At 37.6% G+C, this 25,229-nt stretch overlaps 1 protein-coding gene across 5 annotated transcripts in view; it reads right to left on the reverse strand.

The window, feature by feature from the left end:
• CATSPERE (catsper channel auxiliary subunit epsilon) overlaps nt 1–25,229 on the reverse strand; it is a 195,511-nt gene that overhangs the window by 152,777 nt on the left and 17,505 nt on the right. For all 5 annotated transcript variants that reach the window (XM_045049408.1, XM_045049409.1, XM_045049411.1 and 2 more), the window contains 3 exons: nt 14,303–14,376; nt 13,682–13,751; nt 11,543–11,613 (listed from right to left, as the gene is read on the reverse strand). In XM_045049408.1, coding sequence (XP_044905343.1) covers nt 11,543–11,613; nt 13,682–13,751; nt 14,303–14,376 — 215 coding nt within the window. The remainder of the gene's footprint in view (nt 1–11,542; nt 11,614–13,681; nt 13,752–14,302; nt 14,377–25,229) is intronic.

Consider the following 25,229-nt stretch of genomic DNA (forward strand, 5'->3'; position numbering starts at 1 on the left):
GAAACACAATATAACAAATTTATGGGATGCAGCAAAAACACTTCAAGAAGGGGAGTTTATAGTGATAAATGCCCCATTAAGGGAAAAGAAAGGTCTCAAATAATCAACCTAACTTTATATGTCAAGCAACTAGACAAAGAAGAACAAACTATATCCAAAGTTAGCAGAAAAATGGAAATAACAAAGATCAGAGCAGAAATAAGTAGAGACCAAAAAAAAAGAGTAGAAAAGATCAACAAAACTAAGAACTGTTGCTTGAAAAAATAAACAAAATTGATGAAACTCTAACTAGACTAAGGAAAAAGAATACTCAGACTACTAAAATCAGAAATGTGTGGACATTACTACAAATTCTACAGAAATGTAAATGACCATAAGCGACTGCTGTGAACAATTATAGACCAACATATTTGACAATCTAGAAGAAATAATTCCTAAAACATTATCATCTACTGAGACTAAATCAGGAAAAGTAGAAAATATGACAGACTAAAAATGAGTCAGGTGATTGAATCAGTAAGCACAAATCTCTCATCAAAGAAAAGCCCAGGAATAGATGGCTTCATTAGTTAATTCCAGCAAATATTTCAAGAAGAATTAATGACAATCCTTTTCAAACTCTTCCAAAAAACTGAAGAGGAGGAAACTCCCAAACTCATTTTACAAGGCCAGCATTATCCTGATACCAAAGTCAGAAAAGCACACTACAAGAAGTGAAAACTACAGGCCATATCCCTGAAGAGCAGATGCAAAAATTCTCAACAACATACTAGTAAAGCTGAATTCAACAGCATATTAAAAGGATCACACATGATAATCAAGTGGGATGTAAGGATGGTTCAACATATGCAAAGCAATAAATGTGAAACACATTAATAAAATGAAAGACAAAAGACATATGATCATCTCAATATGTGCAGGAAAACATTAACAAAATACAACATCCTTTCTTAATAAAAACTCTCAACAAATTGGATATAGAGAGAACATACCTCAACATAACAAAGGCAATATATAACAAGCCTACAGCTAACATCATACTCAATAGTGAAAGGTTGATAGTTTTCCTGTACAATCAAGAACAAGACTAGAGTGCCCATCCCACTCTCACCATTCCTACTCCATGCAGTACAGGACTCCTAACCAGAGTAATCAGGCAAGAAAAAGAAATAAAAGGCATCCAAATCAGAAAGGAAGACATAAAATTGTCTCTGCTTGCTGATATGACCTTGAATATCATATATGTCTTCCTAAAGACACCACCAAGAAACTGTTAGAAATAATCAACAAATTCAATAAAGTTGAAGCATATGAAATCAACACGCAGGAATCAGTTGTGTTTCTATACACTAGCAATAAACAATCTGAAAAAGGAAGAAAATAAGCGCATTTACAATAGCATCAAAAACAATAAAATACTTAGTAATAAATCTAACCAAGGAAGTGAAAGATCTATACACCAAAAGCTATAAGACATTGAAGATGACTCAGATAAATGGAAATATATTCCATGTTCATAGGTTAGGAGAGTTAATATTGCCACAGTATCCATACTACCAAAACCTATAGATTCAATAAAATCCTATCAATTTCCAATGGCATTTCCCCCCCACAGAAACAGAGGAAACAATTGTAAAATGTGTGTGGAACCACAAAAGACCCCCGATAGCCAAATCAGTTTTGAGAAAGAACAAAGCCGAAGGCATCACACTTCCTGATTTCAAAATATATTACAAAGCTATATTAATGAAAACAGTATGGTGTTGTTATTAAAAACAGACACAAAAACCAATGGAACAGAATCAAGTGTCCAGAGATAAACCCACACACTTATAGTCAACCAGCATTTGACAAGGGAGCCACAAATACTAAATGGGGAAGGAATAGTCTCTTCAGTAAATGGTGTTAGAAAAACTGGATGTCCGTGTGAAAAAGAATGAAATTAGAATACTATCTTACCCCACTCAAAAAATTAACTGAAAATAGAGTAAGGACTTACACGTAAGACGAAATACAGTAAAATTCCTATAAGAAAACATAGATGAAAAATCTCCTTGACCTTAGTTTTGACAATGATTTTTTAAAATATGGCACCAAAAGAACAAGCAACAAAAGTAAAAATTGACAAGTAGGATCACATCAAACTAAAAAGTTTCTGCACATCAAAAGAAGCAATCAACAAAATGAAAAGCTAACATACAGAATAGGAGAACATTTTTGCCAACCATATATATGATAAGGGGTTAATATCCAAAATATATGAAAGTCATACAACTCAATATCAAAAAACAAAAAACAAACAAAACCCCAATCTTATTATAAAATTGGCAAAGTACCTAAAAAGACATTTCTCCAAAGAAGACATACAGTTGGTATGGTACATGAAAAGGTGCTAAACATCACTGATCATCAGGGATATAATGACATATGACCCCACAACTGTTAGAGTGGATATGATAAAAAAAAATAAAGACAAGAAATGACAAATACATGTTGGTAAGAATGTAGAGAAAAAGGAACCATTGTGCACTGTTGGTGGGAATGTAAATTGGTACCGATAGTATGGAAAACAGTGTGGAGGTTCTTTTACAAGTTAAAAAAAGAACTACCATGTAATCCAGCAATCCTACTTCTGGGTATATTCCAAAGGAAAATAAATCATTATTTTGAAGAGTTATCTGCACTCCCATTTTTTTTAATGTTTCTTTATTTTTGGGAGAGAGACAGACAGAGACAGAGACAGAGCATGAGTGGGGGAGGGGCAGAGAGAGAGTGAGACACAGAATCCAAAGCAGGCAGGCTTCAGGCTGAGCTGCCAGCACAGAGCCTGACACAGGGCTCAAACTCATGAGCTGTGAGATCATGACCTGAGCTGAAGTTGGACATTTAACTGACTGAGCCACCCAGGTGCCCCACTGCACTCTTATGTTAACTGCAGCATCATTCACAATAACCAAGATACGGAAACAACCTAAGTGACTATCAACTGACGAGTGGATAAAGAAAATGTAGTAAATCTATACAATAGAATATCATTCAGCCATATAAATAAGGAAATCCTGCTATTTGCAACAACATGAATGGACCTGGAGGGCATTATGTTAAGTGAAATAAGTCAGACCAAGAAGGACACTATATGACCTCCCTTATATATGGAATCTAAGAACTTCAAACTCATAGAAACAGAGGGTATATTGATGTTTACACCAAGGGTTTGGAGCTAGGGGACACAAGGAGATGTTGGCCAAAGTGTACAAACTTTTAGTTATAAGCTAATTAAGTTCCAGGATCTAATGTGTAGCATGATGTATTGTACAAGAAAATATGTACAACAATAATGATGTATTGTACAAGAAAAAGAAAAAAGACATGGAAGATAGTAGCAGGTAAGTGAAGGAAGAAAAGAGTTTCAAGAAGAAATAAGTCATCTCCAACATTATATGTGGTACAGTGGTCAAATGCTAAGAGGACTAAAAAATATCCTATTAAACTTGGCAAACTTTCAGTGACTTTACCAAGCTATTTAAGTAGATAGACGGATAGTATGTAGAGAGTACTGGGATAGAGTGATGAAGCCAAACAGTGTCACCATGAATTCAGGAAAGATAGCAGCCTGAGCATGACCTCCTCCTGGATTCTTCTCCCTTCCTTTTCTCTGTTCTGATGAGAGATAGAGAGACAGAGAGAGAGGGAAAATAAATCAAGAGTCTAGATGATAACATGGTACCTGTTCCATGAATTCTCCTCCTCAGAGTCAGAACTCAGGTTTGGGGGCAAACAAACAAAATAGGTTTGGAAAGCCCAGTGCTCAAGCAGTGCTCAGCAAGGGCCTGGTGCTTGAGGTTTAATCTACTGCAATCTTTCTCTTGAAATTATTAATAAATTTATCTTTGAACTTGTATTTTATATGTGAATTATGATGGGACAATGAAGCACGCACTTGGGAGCTTTGGCTGGTGCAGTCCTGACTCCTGTTCCTGTCTGCCTTCACAGGACAGGTTCTTGGTACCTCACTCCTCCATTCCCTGGTACCTTGGGTTCCACCTGGTCTTGGCCTCCTCACTTCCCTGTCCTGAAAATGCTTCTGCCTTCACCCTGGGCAATGGCCAGGGCTCAGGTGTGGGAGGGTCAGTGTAGGGTGTATGAAACTTGTGGCATCTGGAGTAAGGCATGGCAGCAGCTGCCCCCTGCCTCACCAGGTGGCAGCACTGTGCTGTGGCAGATGGAGGCCTCGTCTCCACAGGAGTGAGTGTCTTGCCCACGCCCAATCAGGGTACTTAGTGTGTTCAAGTGATAAGTTGCAGTACCCTTGGGGGTTACTCATCTGCTATAGGTCAAGATGGCTAGACCCACTGTAAGGAAAGACACCAGGCTTGACTTCTTCAGATGCCACCCCTGACTGGGGCATGAGGTGTTGGTCCAATGGCTGTTGACAGGGGAAACCTAGAAGAAAGTGAACTGCACACATGCTGAATCGCCAAGTGATTATGAGGGTCTGCAGTTGGCCCAAGAGTATTCTCATGTCCACGGGAGCATGACATTAAATATAAATAAAAGCACGAAGACCAGTAGAGAGTGACTGGGGAAGAAAGGGAATGCTTTATATTTAAAACTTTTAACACTATTTTTCTTCTGATTTTTTAACAAGAGTCTTCATACGGCCCAACAAATTACAAAGGCAGTTCTGGATGCAATAATGCAAAAAATGGGAGCATATACCGTGGCAGTTGCCTCTAGACAGGACTTTAGTGAATACAAATTTAAAATTTTTTTAATGTTTATTTACTTTTGAAAGAGAGAGAGAGGGTGACTGGGAGAGGGGCAGAGAGAGAGGGAGACACTGAATCTGAAACAGGCTCTGGGCTCTGAGCTGTCAGCACAGAGCCCGATGCTGGGTGTGAACCCATGGACCGTGAGATCATGACCTGAGTTGAAGTCAGATGCTTAACCAACTGAGCCGCCCAGACACCCCTAGTGAAGACAAATTTTAGACACAGATGATAAGAGAATTAGCAAACTGAAATTAAAAAAAAAATAGTCTACAATGAGTCATGGAAAACAAAATGGTAGAAGATATGAAAATATTTCAAGAAGGACAGAATGAAAAGGTGACATATATTTTCTTATGAAAATCTAAAGAGAAAGAATAAAATGAGAGAATCAATATTTGAAAAGATAATGACTGGTTTTTCAGAATTAATGAAAGACCCTAATCTTCAGATTCAGAAACTGCAATAAACCACATGTAGGATAGATTTTTTAAAAAACCTATAATACTGAAACACCAAAGGCAAGGTTAAGTCATTAAACAGAAAATACAGACAACCTAAAAGATAAAACTATTAGACAGTGGACTTTACAATTGCAATAGTAGGACCCAGCAAACAATTATTTTATTTTATTTTATTTTATTTTATTTTATTTTATTTTATTTTATTTTATTTTATTTTATTTATTTTATTTTATTTTACTATTAGGAAGCTATTTATTAAATATAATTTATTGTCAAGTTGGCTTACATACAACACTGAGTGATCATCCCAACAAGTGCCCTCCTTAATGCCCATCACCCATTTTCCCTCCCTTCCCCCTCCATCCCCCCCCCCAATGCCACCATCCGCCTTCAGTTTGTTCTCTGTATTTAGCAGACAATAATTTTAAAGTCTTGGGAGAAAACAGCAACCAACCCAGAATTGTATTTTCAGAGAAACTATTTTTCAAGAACGAGGATAAAATAGGGGTACCTGGGTGGCTGAGTTGGTTAAGTGTCCGACTTAAGTATCCAGTTAAGAGCCAACTTTCAGCTCAGGTCATGATCTCATGGTTTGTGGGTTTGAGCCCCACGTCAGGCTCTGTGCTGACAGCTCAGAGCCTGGAGTCTGCTTTGGATTCCGTGTCTCATTCTTTCTCTGCCCCTCCCTTGCTTGTTCTGTCTCTCTCTGTCTCTCAAAAATAAATAAATGTAAAAAAAAATTTAAAAAAGAGGTATAATATCAGAGTAAAGTATTCTAAAGATTGTTGTATTGTTCAAGAGAAGAATAAATGTATTGATTAAATTTAGACTTGATACATCTAAAATTACTGGAGTATCATGTAAGATAGACATACGATTCATAATTTCTAAACAAGTATGAAAGAAAATTAAATCAGGAAAAAAAGAAAGTCAAGGAAAAAGGAGAAAAGAACTGACTAGAATGAAAATATTGACCAAGGCATGATTAGGGTTAAAACATGCTAAAGACATAAAGGGTATTAAGTAAGTAAATGGAAAGCACATTAAATTTTTTTCATAAATATAAACTTAAGTAATCACAATAAACATAAATGCTCCAAATTGCCCAATTAAAAGCCAAAGATTGTCATTTTAGAAAACAGAATATCCAGTTTCAAGGCATTCATTAATGAAACACTTAAAATATAAGTTTATAGAAAACTTGAAAAATCAATGGATAAGGACCCATGAATATATTAACATAAAATAAAACAGAACATGAGGCAACAAAAGAAAAAGTATTACAGGTGAGAAGCAAGATCACTACAAATAAGGTTTCAATTCTTCAAAAAGGCTCAGTAATTCCAAAGTTATATACACATAAAAGATAACCTCAAAATATGAAACAAAAACTTAGGTACCTATGAGGAAAAGTGACATATCTACCATCCTAGTGGGACATTTGGCAGAGCCCTCTCATTAATTGATAGATCAAGCCAACAATGAGTCAAGTAAGCACACAGAAGATCTGAACAGTTCACTTACCAAATCTGATCTACTAATTCTGTGATTATAATATTTGACCCAACAATAAGAAAATGTATTTTCTATGGGTACACATGGGACATTTATAAAAACTGACTAGATGCTAGGTCAAAAATTTCCTCCAGCAATTCTTATCCCAATACAATCAGGTTATAATTAAAAACACTCATAGGTTTGTAAATTGAAAAATGTATTTTAAAAAAGATTTTGAGAGAAAGAGGGCACCAGTGGGGGAGAGGGGCAGAGGGAGATGGAAAGAGAGATTCTCAAGTAGGCTCCACACCCAGTACAGAGCCTGACGTGGGGCTTGATCCCATGACTGTGAGATCATGACCTGAGCTGAAATCAAGAGTCAGATGTTTAACCAACCGAGCCATACAGGCGCCCCCAAAAACGCATTTCTAACTAACTCATGGGTCAAACAAATTGTAGTGAGGATTAGAAAATTATTTCTGAGCAATAAAAAAAAAAATCACAGGAGGTATTTGCAATACTTGTTGAATACAGTTACAGAAGTACTTAGAAGAAAAGTGATTGCCTTAAACACGCACATTAGAAAAAAAGAGAGCCTCATGCCTAATGGGCTAAATAGCCAATTTAAGTTTTAGGAAAACAAACTCAAGGAAATCATAGAAAATATGGGTCGAAATGAAATAGACTGCAATAGACAAGCTCAAAAAGCCAAAAGTTGGTTCTCTGAAAATACTAATAAAAGAGGAATACCACAAGGACATGGAAACAAAGGAAGGCACAAATAAAATTATTAGATATGTTAAAACAGAAGTGTAACACTACAACCACCTCAGAGACTAAAACTCATAAGAGGATATTACAGACAACTTTATGATATTAAAGTTGATATTAAGATGGCTAACTGAAGACATGAATAAATTTCTGGAAAAGTACTACTTACAGAAATGGATTTTACAAGAATTGTAATTCCAAAATAGCACTATAACCATTAAAAAATGGAATTAACACTTAGGAAATCTACCCCCCCCACACATACATATGAAATCCAGACCCAAGTAAACTTCCGTGCAAGCTTCCATCAAATACTTAAGGAACATATACTTCCAATGTTACACAAAATCTCTCAGAATAGAAAAGAATGACCACTCCTAACTTCCCTGATGAGTCTAGCACAATCCCGATACCAAATGCAGAAAATGTTAGCACAAGGGGAGTAAGACCACAGGCCAAACTCACTCATGAAATTCACACCAAAAAAATCTGAACACAGTATTAACAAAGAAAATTCATCAATGTAAATGAAAGAGAATTCATCAAGAATTCTGGAGTAGTTGGAATCTGGAATAGTTGGCTTATTCCAGAAATACAAGGTTAGGTTAATATAGAAACATTAATAACTATTTTTCATCATTAACATAGTAAAACAGAAAAACCATATGAACTCTGAAGTGCAAGTAGAAAAACTTTAAATGAATTTCAACACTGATTCATACGCAAAATTCACCACCAACTTGGAATAAAAGGGAAGTTCCTCAACTGGGTAAAGGTTAATTCATAATTTGTAATAAATATTCTGCAAAATTAGTGAAATGAGAGCCTCCCTTTTAAAATCAGGAATAAGACAAGGAGGCCTGCTTTCACCCTTCTAGGAAACATTGTGTTTGAATATTGTAGCAAAGCAGTCAGAATAAAAGAAAGAAAAGCCATACTTATTTGGAAAGGGATAAAGAAAACCATCAGTATTTGCAGGTGATAGGATTTGTAAAAACTCCAAGAGAATATATAAGTAAATTGTTAGAATTAATATAAGAATTTAGCAAGATTGTTGAATACAAAAATCAATATTCAAAAGTAAATTGTGTTCTATACAACAAGAAGCTCTGGTTAGAAAATATAGAAAATGTAGCTTTAAAAAACTGAGTGTAGTAGAGACAAAAATATAAAGCACCTAGGAATAAGTCTAATAAAAATGTCCAGGCACTTTTATGAAAAACTGCAAAATTTTTTTGGCAGACATATAAAAAGACCTAAATAAATGGAAGGTTATGTATTATTCTTGAGCTGAAACTCTCCAAATTGATTTAAATATTGAGACAAATTATAGGAATCCCTACTAGAGTTTTTGTGGAATTTGACAAACCAATTCTAAAATTTCATAAAGAGGAAAAATAGGCCAGAGGAAAAATAGACAAAGCTAAGAGACTCATGAAGAAGAACAAGACTTGGGGTCAGAGTGGGCCAGGGATTTGCACTGTCACTCATCAAGATTTGAAATATGAAATTATAGTAATAAAGATAATGTAGTGTTTATTAAGCAGACAAACAGATCAGCTGAACAGTAGAGCCAGCTGGGAAGAAACACATGCATACATGGAAAATCGATGTATGATAAAGCAGGCACTACAGGTAAATACATTATTCAATAAATGGGTCTGATTAGATTAATTATTCACATGGAAAAAATAAAATTGGATCCCTATCTCCAAGTATATACAAAAACTAACTCCAGATGGATTAAGGACCTAACTGTGGAAGTCAAAACTATGTGGACCTTTCAGGAAACAACATGGAGGCTATTTTTATGAACTTGGAGGAAAAAATTTCTTAAATTGATTTAAAAAGTCACAAACCAATTAAGGTAAGGGCTGGCAAATTCATCTATAATAGCAAGGACCTCTGTTATCAATAGAGATCATAAGAAGTGAAAAGTTGCATAAACTGGGATAAGTTCTTTCTATATATATATATATATTGAAATATATAAATAATGTCCTAGTCATTAGAATGAAATCTTATAAATTATTCTGAAACAAAAATAACTCAAAAATGGGTAAAAATCCTCATTTAACAGAAAGGGAAGAAAAATTCTTCATGAATAAATGAAAATATGCTCAATAGTAATCAGGGAAATGCAAATAAAAAGCACAGTGACATAATTTCACATCTACTAGATTGTAAAATTAAAGTCAGATAATACTGAGTATTGGTGAGGAAGTAACACAATGGGAACATTCATCTGCTGCTGGTGTAGATGTAGTCCACGGCTGGTGTAGACGTAGATTTGAACGATCTTTTCAAGAGGCATTTAGTCATTACCTAGTAAACTTGAACAAATGCATATCCTACTTTTAGCCAACTGTACTTTTAGGTCTATATCCTAGAGAAACTTTTGTTCATGTGCATCAGAATGGGATTTGCTAAACAATAATGTACATACAATGACTACAGGATCTTGTTCAAATGCAGGTAATGATCTAGGAGGTCTGGAATGAGGCCCCAGATTCTGCATTTCTAAGTAGCAGATTCTACAGTACTGGTAATGTTCTCTTCCTTGACTTGTGTGATGAATACATGAGTATTAGTTTCATTTTACTCTGTAAATGGTATTTTTACAGGTGATAAATTGTGTACATTTTTACCACTTACGTAACAGAAAAACACTTAGCTCCCACTGAGCTGTGTCTTTGGGCTTAACTGCCCCCCCTAGATAGGTGCTGCTTCTTCCGATTTTGTTTTCATGATTCATGACCAGATCAGAGCAGTATGGAAGCCCATATCCGTCACTAGCTCTTGGGGCTCAGTGTGTGTGAGTGAGACTGGAAACTCGTGAAACTGACTATCAATGCTTTTTCAACGCTTTTTTTTTGGCAGATTGCCTTCTCTGATGGCCCCCCTGGTCTCTGCTTGGAGGAAGCAGAAAATAACCCATGTGGCCAGAGAGGAAGGTTCTGTTCTCCAATTCTGCTGTACAGGGAATTTTTATCTCCAAATTAGCCTTTGTCTGTTTCTCAGTTGGTTTGAAACCCACAGGAGAAAGCTGGTGATTGGCATATCTGAAATCCGCAAGTAGGACAGAACCCTGTCAGGTTCAGGAGCAGCAGAGACTCCATCCTTGCTTCTTGGTAAGAGTCTGGGAAGGTGGCAGCATTTCTGAGAGGAACGGAACGTGCACTCCTTGAAGGGCTTGCTAAAATCTAGTTATCAGGGCTTCTAGTCCAAAAATTGCATATACACTGCAGAGTCATCTGACTTCTAAGGGACCACGTGAACCAAGACAACTATCGGCAACAACCACTTCCGCTTTACAGAAGACACGAGTATTCTGCTGGCGACTGCCTGGGTCATGTGTCAGTCCTCAAGTAATCCCTGTGGCCAATGAAATGCGAGGCTGTTGAGTCCTCTGGGGAGCAGGGGCCACATAAGACAGTTCCCTGTATCCTATTCAGGGCTTAGGATATTGCCTTGACTGTTGCACTGAAAAATATTCTGATTCATTGATGGTTTTAACTTATCAGATGATTTTCTAATGCACTTAATTATTTTCTCCTGTGCCAGTTTTCTCTTTTTAGTTATTTTCATTCACTCTCATGTTAACATGGGTTGGAGAAACTATGTATATAATGGAATTAAAAGAGCCCTGTAGTCTGAAACACCAGCGGCAAATCCCAATGCTAGTTATTAGTAGCTGTGTATTATTATCCGAGTTATTTAACCTACCCAAGCTTACATGACCGCATTTATAAAATAAAGATAACAATACTTACATTTCTGTTTGTTACGAAAAGTGAGAGAGATAATTTACATCAAGTATGAACATTAGAAATATATGTTCAAATAGTGGTTGCTATTGTTACTTTTATTGTTCGTTTCCCAATATTAGTTTGGCATTTTATTTGAGGATAGCTTGATTGGTGAGTGCAAGCTTATGTGAAAAGTATAATGTAGATAATCCATCTGTGGTTAATTAAAAGTTAAATCTAATTATTCTTAAAAAGCATTAATTATCTTTGTATTCAACATTGCCTTACTTACATAACTCTATAATACCACAGGAAGCAGATATGAGAACTTTGCACAGACAAATTGCGTTCTTCTTCTGAATCCTAAAAGGAAATTAAGGTAGCTTTAAATACAAATTTGGATACAGGCAGAAAAGTCACAGAGGCACTAAATTAGTGATCTAAGATGAGAGGAAGTATAATGAACAAATTTCAGAATAGAACTAACAAATATTCATGTAATACTAGTTCAATTCTGTAGCTATTCTCTGTAATAACGAATTCACTATCATGAGTGACAAATTTGTTATGTATTGGTCTTTGCACCCAGTTCCTGCTAATCTTTGGTCTTTGATTGCAGTTCCTGATGCAGAGCTCCTACAACTCTTATAATCTCCTGAACGACGGGAGGGTCTGACACAGAGATCCTCAATCCCTTTTGTTCTAATGAGGCGACTCGGGGTGGGATCCAGGATGGGAACTGGTCACTAGAAAGCCCAAGCCATGATTAGAAGCTTGGAACTTTTACCTCAACCTCCCACCCTTTGGAGGGGGGAGAAGGACTAGAAAATGAGCTAATGATTGATCATGCCTATGTGACGAAGCCCCATAAAAATCAGGTTGGTAAACATGTCCATGTGCTGGCAGGGTGACACAACCCAGCTCCATGGGGTCGGAAGCTCCTGTGCACAGGGCCCTTCCAGACTTTGCCTTATGTAGCTCTTCTCTGGCTGTTCATCTGTATCCTTTATCATATCTTTTATTATAACCGATAAATGCATTTCCATGAGTCCTGCAAGCTGTTCTAGCAAATTATGGACCCTGAGGAGAAGGTTGTAGGAACCTGGATTTATGGACAGTCAGTCATGAGTACAGGTGACAAACTGGGACTTGCAGTTGGCATCCGAAATGGAGCAGTCTTGTGGGACTGAGCCCTTAACCTTGTGGATGGGAAGTTAACTCCATGTAGAAAATGCCAGAACTTGGAATTGTAAGACAGTCAGCTGGTATCAGAGAATTAGTCAGTATGGAAACCAACCCCTTATACTTCATGTGGTAACAGAATGTTCTCTGTGAGTGTATAAAGGAAAATAGTGAGTTTTCCTGGACAGTCTTACTCACTGAAATGCAATTCAATTCATTTTCTTCCATGATGGTTCTGAATCAGAGATGATTTTGCTCACCAGGGTACACTGGCAATGCCTGGAGACATTTTGGATTGTTATATCTGAGTGGTTTTGAATGTATTTCTAAAGTCACATGTACATCCTTAAAGGTTATAAGATCTGATGGCACTATCCGTAAACGACAAAGATACTCTTCTCTATGCATGTATTTGTGTGTATGTAACATTGCACATTTGGGCTTCTAACACACAACAAAAGGAAAAGGAGTAAACCTTTACTTCCTCAGAATTGTGTCCATGAAACTGGTAAATATTCATAAACTCAAAAACCTCAAGTTGAAATACTTTTCAATCTACGAGTTTTGAAAAAATGAATTAATATTCATTTGGCCACTCCTGCATCACTCTACTTGTTCTCTGAAAATAAAGATTAGAAATCAAGAAGAAGGCATAAGCCCCAAAATATAGTCAAATTTTGTCACACGCAGTCTCTATGGCAGTGGCTTTAGATACACTTGCGTGGGAATATCAGCTATGAATGCCTGGCCGGTACCTGTTACTAATTAGTAGAGAGCCGATGTTTTTGATGCTTAGCTTTTTCTTTTTTTTTTTTTTGTAACCCAGAGAGGATTCAACATCATTCTTATGTATTTGCATTCACAAATGCTTTCTCGAATTGAAGAAAATATAGTAAAAACAAACTTGCCAGAAATGGCTTTTAATCCAGGGAATTGTTATAAAAGTATACGATGTGAGACCCACTCATTGGGGAGTATTGTTACCAGGAAGGTGGTAACTGAGGCTTTCACATACTTATTGACAAAAAGGCTAAGGTAAAATCGCATACCATTTCATAACATCATTTTCTATGAGATATATCTAGAAGTTAATGCCCTATTGATAATAATTTAAAAATACCTCTTATCTATGACTAACACATACTATTTAAAACAGATTAAGTTAGGTTGAAAGCTCAAAATATGGGAAATAAAGTGTAACAGAGATAATTACTCAAGATTTAATAAGTTATCATTAAAATCAACTCACTGGGCCCACAACAATTGGTCTTATAGTATGAACACCAGGAGAAGAACAACGCAGCTCTGTCCTCGCTGAGCTAGTATTTAAAAAGAACAGAAAGATAAATAAGCATACAAGGTTAGGAAAAATTCCCTACTTTTTAAGCCTAAAAACATTAATTGTATGCTAACAAGAAAAATAAAACATACAGCATATTTTACTTTTATACTATTTTCTTTAAAAAATTTTTTTTAATGTTTATTCATTTTTGAGAGACAGCGAAAGAGACAGACAGAGAGAGAGAGAGAGAGAGAGAGAGAGAGAGAGAGAGGTTGAGCAGAGAAAGAGGGAGACACAGAATCCGAAGCAGGCTCCAGGCTCTGAGCTGTCAGCACAGAGCCCAGTGCGGGGCTCAAACCCATGAACCTTGAGATCATGACCTGAGCCGAAGTTGGATGCTTAACGGACTGAGTCACCCAGGCACCCCATATCCTATTTTCAAAGAGATCTTGTCTTTCTTCTCACATCTATTTAATGGGAAGAAATTTACATTCAATCACTGCCTTAAATCTGACTGTCCGCACTATATGAATACTTTTTGATGGGTAAATACACACATTATATTGACATCAGCAGCAAAAATCTTACCTTTTATTTTTCACTGAACAAGTTCCTGGCACACTCCACTCAAGAAATGATGTTCCTTCATACTCTAACGTAATCTAAAAAAAGAAGGTACCATAGTTCAAACCAAAGGTCTGCCCCAGAATTTTTACCTCAGTATTCAGAGGCAGGGTTGAATTTTCTGTGTCCTTATCATTGAAAGAAAGAATGACTAAACATTTTATTGCTTTAAAATTGTACAAAGTAATACGACAAAGAAAGGCAATGTAGCTTTTCCAAGACACTTCAGTAGTCTCCCTTAAAAACTCTAAGCTTCTTTGTGGAGTTGAGGTGACAGGGAAGTAGGGGGACTGGGATTGCCCTGGTCCCTCAAACACAGCTGTATTGAGGAGAGATCACTTGGACCACCCAGGAAATGGATCTGCAGAGTGGCTGAAGGACCTCCAGGGGCAGAGAGAGGCAGCGTGGTGGATGGAGGTGCATGTATATGGAGTGGTGGAGAGAAAATGGCAGAGGCATGGAAGGGAGGGAGCCCTTTCTGTGCAGAGACAAAAGGGAGTGAAAGAGAGAGGGGTTGTAAAAGTCAGGACTCAGTTGGCACAAAAGGAAAACCTCTCCAGACCATAGATGGGGGAATGAGAAATACAGAGAGTGATAGTTTCTATTTTGCAAACAGCCTTAGGAGCTGAAACTCGGAGGTTTCAAAAGTGCACGACTTACGCCGACTTTCTCCGAAGCTAAGCCAGGAGCCGCTGGGTGCTCCTGTGGAGGAGGAACCTCCCCCTGGAGCGCATAGCCTGGTACACGGATCTCAGGGGGATACTGGAAAACAGTCCCCTTTCCAGAGTACTTTGGGAAAAGGGTTTATTGCCTCCCCAATGACAAAGACCCTGCAGGTGCCAGCCAAAGGCCTTTTTTTTTTTTAGTTTATTTATTTATTTTGAGACAGAGAGAGCACAAGCAGGGGAGGGGCGGGGAGGGGCGGGGGGACAGAGGATCCGAAACCGGGTCTGTGCTGACAGGAGAGAGCCCAATGCGGGGCTCAAGCGCAAGAACTGGAAGACCATGACCTGAGCCGAAGCCAGAAGCCCAATTGACTGAGCCACCCAGGCACCCAGTCTTTTGTCAGCCTTTTATCAGCAGAGTGGAGTGGCTCTACATCAGAACAGGATCCATGCTGTGAGGGGTCCTTTAAGACATTGGGTTTTGAATCCCAACTGGGCACCTAGAAGGTGCTGGAGAACCGTGAGGAACAGGTCAAGCTGAATGCCCTCGCTATCCTGTGAGGGCTGCCTGAACAGGGGTTTGAGACAACCTGGCGTGGGAAGGAGAGATTGGGGTGTCGCCAGTTTTCTCCCCATCACCGACACAGTGGGGCTTCAGAGAGAAGCACAGCGGCCCCCAGTGGAGGCGGGGCACTTACACCAAACCCTGCCCCTGGTAACTGCACATCTACTGGAACAAGACTGACACTGAGCCAATACGGCCAGCCTCTCCTCCAGACCAGCACAGCCACCTGTCCCTGGCACCAACGGACAACTGTTTGTTGCTGTTGTTATTGTTGTTGTTTGCCTGTCTGGTTGTCTTTTTCGTTTCTCTTTTCTTTTTTGCTTCTCTTCTCTTTTTCTTTTTACCCTCTTCCTTTTTTCTATTGGAATAAGGCTCATAGTTTCTGAATTGTTTATGGTCAGTTCTTAATATATATATAGTCTGTTCAGGCATTTTTACTTTATTTTTTTAGATCTTTTCTATCTCTTTTCCTTCTTTATTTTCCTTTCTTTTTCTCTGGATTTAAGCCTTATAGTTTTTTGATTCTCTGTTTGGTCTTCTTTTCTCCCCTTTCATTTTTCTTTTCTTATGGGATCAGGCCTCCCCCCTACCTCTTTCCTTTTTTTCCATGGTTACTTCAACAAACAAATCAAAGCCCACCTGGTGGAAGGTCCAAACACTCCAGCACTACAAGCAAGGAGGACCTCTGCAGAGGACTGACCAGTGGGATAGAGCAGCCAAAACACAACAATAGAGTGCATGCAACAGATGCCAAAAACACTTCCTGAAGTGCCAGGCCCTCAACCGTGAATGACCCCTTTTTAATGTAGTAGTACTTGCAGGTGCAGACACATAACAAGCTACTAAAACATGCAAAAGACAGAAATTAGCCAAAATGATGAAACAGAAGAATTCTTCCCCAAAACAAAATTTGGGAAGAAATTACAGCCAGAGAATTGCTCAAAACAGATATTAACAATATATCTGAACAAGAATTTAAAATAATAGTCATAAGACTAATAGATGGGCTTGAAAAAAGCATAGAAGACAACAGAGAATCTATTGCTGCAGAGATCAAAGACCTAAGGACTAGGCATGATGAATTAAGAAACGCTATAAATGAAATGCAAAATAAACTAGATACAGTGACAGCAAGGATGGAAGAAGCAGAGGAGAGAGTAGGTGAAAGGGAAGATAAAATTATGGAAAATGATGCTGAAAAAAAAGAGGGAAAGGAAATTACTAGATCACGAGGGGAGAATGCGAGAGCTAAATGATTGTGAAATGAAACAATATCCATCACATAGGCATTCCAGAAGAAGAAAAGCAAGAGAAAGGGGCGGAAGGTTTATTTGAACAAATTATAGCTGAGAACCTCCCTAATCTGGGGAAGGAAACAGGCATCCATGTCCCAGAGGCACAGAGAACTCCCTTCAAAATCAACAAAACCAAGTCAACACCACGACGTAGCATAGTGAAACTGGCAAAATACAAAGATAAAGAGAGAATTCTGAAAGCAGTCAGGGACAGAAGGTCCTTAGCTTACAAGGTAATACACAAGGTTGGTAGCAGACCTGTCTACTGAACCTTGGCAGGCCAGAAGGGAGTGAATAGGAAAAATATGTAGTCAAGAATCCTTTATCCAGCAAGGCTCTCATTCAGAACAGAAGGAGAGATAAAGACTTTCCCAGACAAAAACTAAAGGAGCTTGTGACCACTAAACTAGCCCTGTAAGAGATCCTAAGGGGGACTCTGTGGGTGGAAAGCAGCAAAGACTACAAAGAACCAGAGACATCACAACAAACCTGAAATCTACAGATAGCACAATGGCACTAAATCCATATCTTTCGATAATCACTTGGAATGTAAATGGACTAAATGCCCCAATCAGAAAACACAGGGCATCAGAATGGATAAAAAACAAAGATCCATCTATATTCTGCCTACCAGAAACTCATTTTAGACCAGAGGACACCTGAAGATTGAAAGTGAGGGGGTGAGGAACCATCAGTCATGCAAACAGATGTCAAAAGAAAGCCAGAGTAGCCATACTTATATCAAACAAACTGGATTTTAAAACAAACACTGTAACAAGAGATGAAGAAACATTATACCATAATTAAGGGGTCTATCCATCAAGAAGAGCTAACAATTGTAAATATTTATGCCCCCAATGTGAAACACCCAAATACATAATTCAGTTAATCACAAACAAGCAAACTTTTGGGTAATAATACCATAATTGCACGAGACTTTAATACTCCACTTACAACAATGGAACAGATCATCTAGGCAGAAAATCAATAAGGAAACAATGGCTCTGAATGACACATAGGACCAAATGGGCTTAACAGATATATTCAGAACATTTCATCTTAAGCAGCAGAATACACATTCTTCTCGAGTACACATAGAACATTCTCCAAAACAGATCACATACTGGGTCAGAAAATGCCTTCAAATAGGTACAAAAAGATTGAGATTATACCACGCATATTTTCAGATCACAATGCTATGAAACTTGAGATCAACCACAGGAAAAATTTTTGGAAAGCCTCCAAATACATGGAGGTTAAAGAACATCCTAATTAAGAATGAAGGGGCTAACTAGGAAGTTAAAGAAGAAATTTAAAAATACATGGAAGTAAATGAAAATGAAAATATGACAGTCCAAATCCTTTAGGATGCAGCAAAGACAGTCCTAAAAGTAAAGTACATTGCAATTCAAGACTATCTCAAGAAGCAAGAAAGGTCCCACATACACAACCTAACCTTACACTTAAAGAAGCTAGAAAAGGAGCAACAAATAAAGCCCAAAGCCAGCAGAAGAGGGGAAATAATAAAGATTAGAGCAGAAACAAACAATGTAGAGTCAAAACAAACAAAAAAACAAACAGTAGAACAGATCAATGAATGTTTTTTGAAAGAATAAACAAAAATGATAAACCTCTAGCCAGACTTCTCAAAAGAAAAGAGAGGGGACCGAAATAGATGAAATCATGAATGAAAGAGGAGAGATCACAACCCACACCACAGAAATACAAACAATTAGAAGACAATCCTATGAAAAATTATGTGCCAATAAGCTGGAAAATCTAGAAGAAATGGACAAATTCCTAGACACTCACACACTACCAAGACTCAAACGGGAAGAAATAGAAAATTTGAACAGACCCATAACCAGCAAAGAAATTGAATCGGTTATCAAAAATCTCCCCCAAAATGAGTCCTGGCCAGAATGGCTTCCCAGGAGAATTCTACCAGACAATTAAGGCAGAGTTAATACCCATTCTTCTCAAACTGTTCTAACAAATAGAAATGGAAGGAAAGCTTCCAGACTCATTCTATGAAGCCAGCATTACCTCGATTCCCAAAACAGACAGACTCCACTAAAAAGGAGAATCACAGGCCAGTATCCCTGATGAACGTGGATTCAAAAATTCTCAACAAATACTAGCAAACTGAATTCAACAGTACATTAAAAGAATTATTCACCACGATCAAGTGGGATTCATTCCTGGGCTACAGGGCTGGTTCAATATTCACAAATCAGTCAACATGATAGACCACATTAATAGAAGAAAAGATAATATGAACCATACGATCCTGTCAACAGATGCAGAAAAAGCATTTGACAAAGTACAGCATCGTTTCTTGATAAAAACCCTCAAGAAAGTCGGGATAGAAGAAACACACCTTAACATTATAAAAGCCACATATGAAAGGCCCACAGCTAATATAATCTTCAGTGGAGAAAACCTGAGAGCTTTCCCCCGAAGATCAGAAATATGAGAGGGATGTCCACTCTTGCCACTGTTGTTCAACGTAGTGTTGGAAGTCCTAGCCTCAGCAACCAGACGACAAAACGAGATAAAAGTCATCCAAATTGGCAAAGAAGAAGTCAAACTTTCACTCTTTGCAGATGACACGGTACTCTACCTGGAAAATCTGAAAGACTCCACCAAAAAACTGCTGGAGCTGATATAGGAATTCACCAAAATCTCAGGATATAAAATCAATGTACAGGAATTGGTTGCATTTCTATACACCGATAATGGAGCAATAGAAAGAGATATCAAGGAATCAATCCCATTTACAATTGCACTAAAACCCATAAAATATCTAGGAATAAACCTAACCAAAGAAGTAAAAGATCTGTGTGCTGAAAACCACAGAAAGCTATGAAAGAAACTGAAGAAGACACAAAGAAATGGAAAAACATTCTGTGCTCATGGGTTGGAAAAACAAATATTGTTAAAATGCTGATACTACCCAAAGCAATCTATACATTCAATGCAATCCCAATCAAAATTGCACCGGCATTCTTCTCAGAGCTAGAACAAACAATCCTAAAATTTGTGTGGCACCACAAAAGACCCTTAATAGCCCGAGTAATGTTGAGAAAGAAAACCAAAGCTGGAGGCATCACAACCCTGGACTTCAAGATGTATTACAAAGCTGTAACCATCAAGACAGTACGGTATTGGCACAAAAACAGACATATAGGTCAGTGGAATAGAATAGAGAGCTCAGAAATGGACCCTCAAATGTATGGCCAACTAATCTTATACAAAGCAGGAAAGAGTATCCAATGGAAAAAGACACTATCTTTAGCAAATGGTGCTGGGAGAACTGGACAACAACATGAAGGTGAATGAAACTAAATCACTTTCTTACACCATACACAAAAATAAATTCAAAGTGGATAAAAGACCTAAATGTGAGACAGGAAACCATCAAAATCCCACAGGAGAAAACAGGCAACAACCTCTTTGATCTCAGCCACAGCAACTTCTTACTTGACATGTCTCAGGAGGCAAGGGAAATAAAAGCAAAAATGAACTATTGGGACCTCATCAAGATAAAAAGCTTCTGCGCAGCAAAGGGGTGAAAAGATGTTCAACATCCCTCATCATCAGGGAAATACAAATCAAAACCACAGTGAGGTACCACCTCACATCAGTCAAAGTGGCCCAAATTAACAACTCACGAAATAACAAGGATGCGGAGAAAGGGGAACCCTTTTCCACTGTTGGTGAGAATGCGACCCAGTGCATCCACTCTGGAATACAGTATGGAGGTTCCTCAAAAAATTAAAAAATAGAACCAGCAATTGCACTACCAGAATTTATCCAAAGGATACAGGAGTGCTGATTCGAAGGGGTACATGCACCCAATGTTTATAGCAGTGCTATCAACAACAATAACCAAATTATGCAAAGAGCCCAAATGTTCATCAACTGATGAATGGATGAAGAATGGAATACTGCCTGACGATGAGAAAGAATGAAATCCTGCCATTTGCAACAATGTGGATAGAACTGGAGGGTATTATGCTAAGCAAATTAAGTCAGAGAAAGACAGATATCATATGATTTCACTCATGTGGAATTTGAAAAACTCAACAGATGAACATAGGGGAAGGGAAGGAAAAATAAGATCAACATAAAGGGAAGCAAACCATAAGAGACTCTTGAATACAGAGAACAATCTGAGGGTTGCTGGAGTGGGGGTTGGGGGTGGATTAAATGGGTGACGGGCATTAAGGAGGGCACTTTTCGGGATGAACACTGGGTGTCATACGTAAAAGATGAATCACTGGGTTTTACTCCTGAAGCCAAGTCTACACTGTATGTTAACTAACTTGAAAATAAATTAATAAAAGAACCCTATAAGATTCTTATTTTACTTCAAAAATAATCGGCGCACCTGGGTGGCTCAGTTGGTTGAGGGGCTAGCTTCGGCTTAGGTCATGGTCTTGTGGTTTGTGAGTTACAGCCCTGCATTGGGATCTCTGCTGTCAGTGCAGAGCCTGCTTGGGATTCTCTGTCCCCCTTTCTCTCTGCTTCTCCCCTGCTCTCTCTCCCTAAAAAATAAATACACACTTTAAATATTAATAATAGGGGCACCTGGGTGGCTCAGTCAGTTAAGCATCTGACATTGGTTCAGGTCAGGATCTCACAGCTTGTGGGTTTGAGCCCCGCATTGGGCTCTGTGCTGACAGCTCCGAGCCTGGATTCTGCTTCAGATTCTGTGTCTCCCTCTCTCTCTGCCCCTCCCCTACTCAATTCTGTGCCTCTCTCTAAAAAATAAATAAGCATTAAAATTTTTTTAGTAAAATAATAATAATAATAATAATAATAATCTCTCAAGTGTCTGGCAGGTGACTGTACTCCAGCAGATTCTGAGGATAAAGAAAAATGGATGAGACAAGATCCTACACTTAAAAACAAGACATGGTGAATTCTGAGGTCCTACTATTCACGGATCACTGACTGTCACTATCACTTTCATCAGTCACATTTTCCTTATTTCTTTTTTTTTCTGCTTCACATTCTTTCATTTACAATGTTTTTTCTTTCCTCTTTTGAAGGATACTGGTCCACATCCTAATATCATCAGTCTCAGTCTCAACACTGGTCTACTTCAGCCAGCATTGGGACGTCATTTCACCTTTAGAGTAACAGTTTTATAATGTGTACACATTTCATGTAGATATACGTGTGCAAAGAGTGTATCAGTGTCTTTGCTTGTAAAAGGGGGATTATGATACCAACTATGTCATAAGTTTGAAATGATAGGATCAGTGACAGTGTGTAAGAAAAAAGAGAAAAAAATCACCAGAAGATATAACATAACCCTGAAATATGTAAAGAAAAAAATGTTTAAATTTTAGTTGACACACAATGTTACATTAGTTTCAGGCATACAGCATAGCAATTCCACAAGGTCTTACATTAATGCTCCGTTCACCACAAGTGTAGCCACCATCTGTCTCCATACACTGCTATTACAATATCATTGACAAAGTCCTTATGCCGTGTCTTATTCCTCTGACTCATTCATTTCATAACTAGAAGCCTGTATCTCCCACTCCCCTGTACTCATTTTGCCCGACCTGCCACCCTTCCCTCTGGCAACCATAATTTCGTCTTATGTATTTATAGGTCTGATTCTGTGTTTTGTTTATTCTTTGTTGTTGCTGTCGTTGTTTCTTGAGATTCTACATATGACTGAAATCCTATGACTTATTTCTCAATCTGACTTATTTCACTTTAACATACCTTCTAGGCCCACCCATGTTGTTTCAAATGGCATGATCTCATCCTTTTGTATGACTGTGTAATATTCCTGTGTGTGTGTGTGTGTTTGTGTGTGCGTATGTGTGTGTGTGTATTCCTTATCCATTCATCTACTGATAAGCGATCTTCATTATCCATTGATCTATTGATAGATACTTAGGTTGCTTCTGTATCTTAGCTGTTGTAAATAATGCTTCAATAAACATAGGGATGCATACATCTTTTTGAATTAGTGTTTTCATTTTCTTTGGATAAATACCCAGTAGTAGAATTATTGGATCATATGGTATTTCTGTTTTTAATTTTTTAAAGTATCTCCATACTCTTTTCCATAGTGGCTGAACCAGTTTGCATTCCCACCAACAGTACACAAGGGTTCCTATTTCTATACATTCTCACCCACCTTTGTTGTTTGTTGTGCTTTTTATTTTAGCCATTCTGACAGGTGTGAGGTGATATCTCATTGTGGTTTTGATTTGCATTTCCCTGATGATGAGTGATGTTGAACATCTTTTCACATCTCTGTTGGCCATCTGTAGGTCTTTGGGAAAAAAGTCTATTCAGGTCTTCTGCCCATTTTTAGATTGGATTGTGTGTGTGTGTGTGTGTGTGTGTGTGTGTGTGTGTGTGTGTGTGTGTGTATTGAGTTGTATAAGCTCTTTATATGTTTTGGATATTAACCCGTTATCAGATATATCTTTTGCAAATATCTTCTCTCATTTAGTAAGTTGTCTTTTTGTTTTGTTGATGGTTTTCTGTGCTGTGCAAAGGCTTTGTATTCTGATAGAGTTCCCATAGTTTATTTTTGCTTTTGTTTTCCTTACCTTAGGAGACATATCTAGAAAAATGTTGCTGTGGCTGATGTCAGAGACATTACTGCCTGTGATCTCTTCTAGAATTTTTATGGTTTTAGGTCCCACATTTAGGTCTCTAATCCATTATGAGCTTATTTTTATATGTGGTATAAGAAAGTGGTCCCATTTCATTCTTCTGCATGTTGCTGCCCAGTTTTCCCAGCACCATTTGTTGAAGATGCTGCCTTTTCCCCACTGTATAATCTTGCCTCCTTTGTCATAGATTAATTGGTTTATTCCTGGGCTTTCTATTCTGTTCCATTGATCTTTATGTCTATTTTTGTGCCAGTACCATACTGTTTTGATTACTACAGCTTTGTAGTGTGGCTTGATATCTGGGATTGTAATACCTCCAGTTTTGTTCTTTCTCAACATCACTTTGGCTACTTGGGGTCTTTTGTAGTTCTATACAAATTTTAGTATTATTTGTTCCAGTTTTGTGAAAAATGGTGTTGGCATTTGATAGAGATTGCCTTAAACCTGTAGGTTATATAAAGCAAAATTTGATAGAATTACTAGGAAAAAATTTAAAAGTCACAAATACTGTGGTATATTTTTGATACACTTTTCTCAAACTACAGATAAACCCGTAAAAGATACACACACACACACACACACACACACACACACACACACTTCCTAAAATTTACCAATATTATAAAACATATTCTTTCCAATCTTACATAGAACATTTAATCAAAATTGACCTTATTTACAAAATTAGTCTTAGCCAATCTCAGAGAATTGTTATCACACATACTATGCTTTTGATATTAGTGAAATAAAATTAGAATTTCTCATAAAGGTAGAAGAAAATCTTAGGACACATATAATTCTTAAAATAGAAAGCCCAAACTTTACTTCTGAGTGATTCGTGGAGCAAAGGAGGAATCACAAAGGAAATTACAAAATATGTATAAATAAACAATAAAAGCATTCAATGTTATCAAAATGTAGCATATAGTATAAATAACTCCTAAAATGAAATTTATATCCTTCAATATATACAAAAGAAATAAGGTAGTTTGAAAGTGAATAAACTCTGTTTTTAGTAGAAGATGCTAATAAAATAATAACAGAGAAAACCCAAAATAGTAGAAGGAAGGCTATTTAAAAAGAGGAAAAAAGAAGAGTTTAAAAAATAAAACAAATTGTGAAGGGTTAGTGGTGATGTAGTTTTTCAATCTACCCAAATTTCTTTATAAGCAGAGAGAGAACAATTAGGATAGTACCAATAAAACAAACAACACTGGACAATGCCAATAATAAAACTTGGTGACAAAGTATCTGTCAAAATCCCCAAATATAAGTGGGTTAGAACAAACCAGCTAAAACAACCAGACTCACATGTATGAGCATAAGGAAGAAAAGAAAGCAAATATGGTAGACCTCAGAAGGGAAGAACCACCTAAATCAGTGATAGGTATTCAGTGGAAACCACGGCAGGACATTTCGAGGATAGCAACTCTAACCAGAGGGGTTGTTGCACTTTCCATTTCTAAGCAAGTCCATGAAGTCCATGATAATGTCTGAAAGAGCAGGAGAAGCTAGGACCTACGAACCCTAAACCAAGGACCCAAAGATACCTCCTAGGACAAGGATCTGTAATGAAAAATACAGGGAAAAGAATCCCAATAGAGTTGGAAAGGGACAATAAAGACAAAGGAAAGAGAAGCTACAGATAAATGAGAGAGGGAAATAGAATCTGGAGATCTCAGAAAGTATTAGCCTCATTTTTTGGATACT

The sequence above is a fragment of the Felis catus genome, chromosome F1 (genome assembly GCF_018350175.1).
Source record: "Felis catus isolate Fca126 chromosome F1, F.catus_Fca126_mat1.0, whole genome shotgun sequence".
In the NCBI taxonomy this organism is placed as follows: domain Eukaryota; kingdom Metazoa; phylum Chordata; class Mammalia; order Carnivora; family Felidae; genus Felis; species Felis catus.